Source organism: Phoenix dactylifera, chromosome 9 (genome assembly GCF_051530095.1).
Source record: "Phoenix dactylifera cultivar Ajwa chromosome 9, Ajwa_hap1_PhDact_Kaust_v1.1, whole genome shotgun sequence".
Taxonomy (NCBI): Eukaryota; Viridiplantae; Streptophyta; class Magnoliopsida; order Arecales; family Arecaceae; genus Phoenix; species Phoenix dactylifera.
In genome coordinates, this window is record NC_143198.1 from 29227926 (window position 1) to 29233522 (window position 5597).

General features: G+C 41.9%; 1 protein-coding gene across 6 annotated transcripts; it reads right to left on the minus strand.

Moving 5' to 3' along the window:
* Nucleotides 1-1234: 1234 nt before the first annotated feature.
* LOC103711221 (protein IQ-domain 26-like) lies at nt 1235-5308 on the minus strand. 6 transcript variants are annotated; one of them, XM_008797286.6, is made up of 4 exons: nt 4274-5308; nt 3062-3537; nt 2371-2577; nt 1235-2273 (listed from the first exon to the last, which is right to left on the minus strand). In XM_008797286.6, exons 2-4 carry the CDS (start codon nt 3455-3457, stop codon nt 1575-1577), a joined length of 1302 nt encoding a protein of 433 aa, XP_008795508.4. In that variant the 5' UTR covers nt 3458-3537; nt 4274-5308; the 3' UTR covers nt 1235-1574. The 6 variants fall into 6 exon arrangements, with proteins under 6 accessions (XP_008795508.4, XP_008795510.4, XP_008795511.4 ...); XM_008797288.6 differs by lacking the exon at nt 4274-5308 and adding an exon at nt 4047-4230; XM_008797289.6 differs by lacking the exon at nt 4274-5308 and adding an exon at nt 3906-4230.
* Between the last annotated feature and the right edge of the window lie 289 nt (nt 5309-5597).

Here is a 5597-nt window from a genome sequence, read left to right on the forward strand (position 1 = left end):
CCTTGCCCTTCTTGTGGCCTTCCTGTGTCTCCATCATTGCGCCAAAGACCAGAATTAAAATCCACCAGGAGCATATTGTCTACGGACATTTTGATGAGAAATAAAAGAAGCAGAAGCAGACGGTTGTTAGTGCCAACCATGTTACTGTATTTGATTCCATGAGAACATATGTTGTTTTCGAAAAAAACCAACATCAGTTCCATGCTAAAATGTGCAAGAATGATAAAAACATTTTAAATGTCAACTAATCGCCTTGCTTGTTTATTTCTATATATTTTTATCAAGGTTTCAAATAGTAGCAAGATCCAAAATATTTCTCTTTGCCGCTCGCTTTAACGTGACAACAAGAATTTAATGGTTGCATTGAGTAGAGATCGAGTGTCTCTTACTGCACACATGTAAGTGTAATTAGTAACATACAACCACTGTCCACACAGTATTATTTATTTCGATCATGAAATATGAACGAGATCCTCTCTAGTTCCTAGTTGAATTGGAAGCATCTAATCCTCCATCACCAGCCATCCATGTATTGCATGTACTCGTTCAGTCAGCAACCATTCCACAATGCATAAACAATTGTTAATGGGGACCTGGATCTCTCTAGATCAACTACACATAGAAGAGGGCCTAAACTTATGAAACATTGCACGGATGGTCATTCATGGAGTTCCACCCACCCGTAAAACATCTAATGGTTAAAAACTTTGGATGTTAGAAATAGATTCATGTTGGCAGCCCTAGCAGCATTGCTCCTTTTTTTTTTTTTACTACTGCAGATGGCTCACACATTTCTAGTATGAATACATTTAAGAGAGTCAAAAAACAACACACCACAGAGTATTCTAAGCAGCTCTCCTTCTCTAACCTACAGGGTCTCCTTGAAGCATTGCTCCTTTTCAGTGCATCACTTTTCGTAGGACAACTCCGAGATGCCTACTTGCATGGAAGCTTCCATGAGATCAGTGCACTACCAATTAATTGGTTGTTCAAAACAGCCTCCCATCACTCTTTTCCCTCTAATGAAGGGGGTTTGAATCTCTCCAATGTATTAATTAAAAAATGAAAGCGGATTGCTCATTAATCTAATCTTACTCATAGTGACTATGTAGGATTCGAATTTAGATATGTCTTAACATTTTTGTAATTGAGTTACATGAAGTCAACTTGGTATTGGTTTCCATTTTAATCTTGCTCCAGATCCAGATTAGGTCCAAATTTCGACCACCTGACATGCTTACACTATAATATTCCCTCTATTTATATTTAAAGAAGGATGGATACTTTCCTTCTATTACATTAAAAATCTGAACACTTTCATTGCAACTAGATGATTAAAGCAGCAAAAGAAACAATAAACTCATCAAACTTGCAGCATTTGCACAATCTCTCATCCTCCCTCATAACAACTACAGGAAGAGATAGAATGCTTTCATCCCTGAATTCTGATCTCAAACATTCCTCCTTTCTATGCTTTTATCCATGATTCCGCTTCTATTGGCAGCAAACCTCTACAATAATCAGATTTGTGCAGGATAGTGCTGCTCTAATGCTTCTGTTTCTGAACTCCATGATCACCACATCCTCTGCAAGTAGTAGTCTGTACCCAATTCAGCAGACCTATCAAGCCTCTCCACCACAGCGCTCTTAAAATTAAAGGCTCCCTGCGCTTGCGAGGGAGACTTTCTCGATCCAAATCCACTGAAGGAGGCCCTGTACTCCTCATTCGAATTCAGTGGTACCTTCTTCCTCAGCCCTGCCATCTCCGGCCTCTGCTTTGGTGTGCTCTGCGTTCGCACCTTCGCCGTAAATGACCTAGTGTTTGCCGTATAGTTTGGCTGGTTTGGCTTATTAAGAATTCGTCGGAGAACCCCATCAACGGCATCTAGGCTCTGCGCCGGTGTTGCCGGGGTATTGCTTGCATAGCTCGTGGAGCGAGGGGTGCTGTAAGCAGTCTTCGAGCACCGGTATATGTCATCGCCGCTGAGACTTGAGTCCTGGTCTTCAGAGATTCTCCGGATAGGAATGGAGAGCCTTGGTGGAATTCGACATGGAAATGAAGAGGAAATCGGCAGTGAGTGCTGGTCTTCTTCGGTAGGATTTGACACGGAATGGCTGATTCTGCGGGAAGATCTTGAGTTTGCTCTGTAAGTATCCATCTCGACGATCTTTGGGCTCCTGTCGAAGCTGTAGGTTGGACTGTCGAGGCACGTCGACAGCCTCCGGCTATGAACTGGTGCTAATTGTTCACCTCTTCGTTCATTAAACCTTTCCTGCAATGATACAGAAGAGGAAGCGTATTAAAAGCCTGATGCAAGTGGTTGCTAACCGTGACAGAATTTTGTATGACCATAGTGAGGATTTCAATACATATGATCTCCGGGGGAAGATTTCTGGCGAAAATCTTCCATATTTTGCAGGAAGGCTGCAAGAGTTCTGCTTCCGAGCAGCGGCCTGAGCTCTTATAAGAGCTTGCAATCTGTGAAGAGTTGCAAACGCTTGCTTCCTCACAAGGTAGCCTCGAACTAGAGCTTGTAGCTTTACTAAAGATTTGAGAGCTCGGAGAGCTTTCTTTGCCTGCAATAATAGCAGTCCAAAGGACTCAGCACCACAAAAAACCAACTGAAAAAGGCAATTCCAATGCAAAACGGAGCCAATTCATCCAGTTACAAACCGCGATAATAGATTTGAGAAACTTAATAGATAGATACTTAGTACTAGATGCAGTAACTGAAAAATAAGGGAAATGGCATGGAATTCTATAGGATCGAGTTCGCAAGGCATTAATAGCACAATAATTCTCCACTGAGACGTTTACTGCTGAAATAGCTTACCAGGTCCAACAGGGCTTCTTTCATGCAAAGTATATCAATATAGCTATCAACCAAGGAATTTAAGAATTAGATTCAACAATTTGAAGCAAAAACAGAACGGAAACAGAGATTGGTAATTACCCAATTCGTAAGACAATCTTCCTTTCCAAGAATTCAACGGTAGGAGAAATTAGCTCAAAAAGGCTAGCAAGAGTTGGATTTATTAGTGTCAGAAAGATTGGCCTTACTAGATATCCTCTGAAGGCTGTTTGAATCTTGACGGCCGCCCACCGCTCGATGACGCCGTTAAACAGAGTACCCTTCCCCTGGCTCTGGAGCCGCTCCACCGCCGCCTGAGCGGCCGTCACCGCTGCGCTAGCTGCTGCAGTAGTGGCGACCGCCACCGCGATAGCATGCATGTTCTGCTCCTCTCTCTCAGCGTAGAACGATCTCATCCATCCTGGCTCTGCTGCCGGCACCGGATTCCGTGCCTCTCTTTCGCTGGAGCCCCTCCCGAACTTCCCAAAGCTCCACCTTCTCTTCTCTTTCCTTTCTCCATCGCTGGTACCAGCAGCATCCTTGGCATCCTTTGTGTCCTTCTTCCTGCCTCGAAGACTCCTCAGCCACCTCGTAGCCCAGCCCATTTACCGGCCGCCGGAACCGGACAACAACTTAGAAGACAAGGACAGGGGCTCAGGTGCTGGCGGTGAAATGCTCAGGAGGTCTGCAGAAGAAACAGGGGTAAAGGATTCAATCAGGAGAGTACAACTTGAGTAAAATCTCTAACAAAGTATCACTTTCCAGGTTGCTGGATAAGAACAGTAGCTCAAAAAAAAAAAAACATAGTAGAAAAAACTTTGAAAAGGTTTTCTCAGCAAAAAGAAAAATAAAGAAGGAAGGACAAATGGATGCTCAGGAAGGAATTCGCAAGAAATTGGGATTAGTAAAGCCAACCTACTTCAAAACTACGGAACAGAAGGGAATTATAGACAAAAACCCGTGGAAGAAAGAGGAAGAGATGGTGGGGCGAGGGGTGTGGAGGGGAGAGAAGAACATAGCTAGCAAACTTCAAAATTCAAAGTAGAAGGAGACCGAAAGGAAGGAAGGAAAAGATGTGTGTTCCATTTCCTCAGATAACCCAAGGCACTGCAGCTAGCTCCTCGTGTCTCCAAATATTCCCCACTTCTCCAAATCTTAGCAGAAAAGACGGGGGAACAAAAGAGAGAAGAGGACCCATCTCAATGCTGGAAACCCTGCCTCTTATCAGAAAGCTGGCTCCTTTCTCCAGCAGCGGTGGTCTATTTCTCCACGTTCGACCAGAAAACAGAGTCCGATACAAAAGAATGATCGAACCACACCTCAAAGAATGGAAATGTATGGATCCTTCTCGTTAACTTTATAGCAAAATTCCAGATAAGGACGAAAATTGTCAATAAAGAAACTCAACTCTCTATACTTACATCCAGGTCGTATTTTTTTTTACTCCAACCGAGAGAGTTTGGTAGCAGAGCACCGCAGTAGAACTGAGTGAGAACCAAAGAACTCTCCACCCTAGTCTTCCACCCTTTTTATCTCTTTCAAGAGCTTAGTCTCCTCCGAAAAGATTATACTTCCTTTCTTCTACTTCATTAACAGTCTCGTGAATAGCCCCTGCTTTTTTTTCCCTTTTACTACGTTATATACTCTATCTTTTTCTTCTCTCTCTACCCTCAGTTTTTCTGAGGCCTGGTCTCAGAGGACGGAATCATAGAAGAGGTGAAGGAAAAGAAGAGCGGAGCATTTCCTTATCTCGCCATTAAATGTTTTGTTTCCTCTCTTGTTAGTCTTCTGAGGGCCAGGTGGGGGGAGGGGGGAAAGAAAAAAGGAAGATCCTGGGTTTGGTTAGCCGAATCTTTCTCTGCTCATGCTACTGCTCATCAACAGGCTGCTTCTTTTTTGCAGGAAATCTCTGAAGCGTAGGGTTTGGTCAAAGGTTAGCAGATCCGAAAGCTCAGGTACTACTGAAGGCCAGAAGGAAATGAGAGTTCTATTGGTTCTTTTCTTCTTTTTTTTTTCTATGGGTAAAGGAACTACGAGGGAGTATGAGACTGAAACTTTTTCTGGGAGGAGATCGTGGGAAATGGCGACTGGATTTAGAATTTAGACTGACTTTTGAGAGTGAAGCAAACAAACATCTATATATTCCGGAAAAGGAAGATGTAAATTACTTTCCAGACCCTACTTTCGCTTCGTGTTTAATGATCAGGCCCTTGTTATATTTTGTCTATGGTTCTGTCCCCGCTGCAGTAGGATACAATTAAGCTTTGCTTTATATACACTTAAGTCTAACTTTACGTGTAGTGAAATAACGATAAAGTTGTATTTTAGCATGGTCAATGGAACAAGTTATTTTTTTTCTTTTTATTTGGTTCCTATTTGTAAAATAATTTTCACCAGTAAGAGTTTACGCATAGGCTATTTTATATGTAGAGGAATAACAACAACGATGTATATTAGCATAGTTATGCCAACAAGTTCATTTTATTTTTGTTTGGCTATAATATTTCAAATAACTTTTGGTTGAGAAAATGGGAAATAGTAGCTTAATGTTATAAAATAACTAATGACACTGCCTTCTTGGAATAGATTACATCGATGTTACTTTTCTTAGTTATTATTTTTCAGAAAGTTTTCTTTTTCAATTGGACAAGTCTAGTTTGATTACTGCCATTTATGTTATGCATGGTGGTCGATGATTAATTATATAAGTTCTATACAGTACATGGGATTGCGTTCTATGCATTG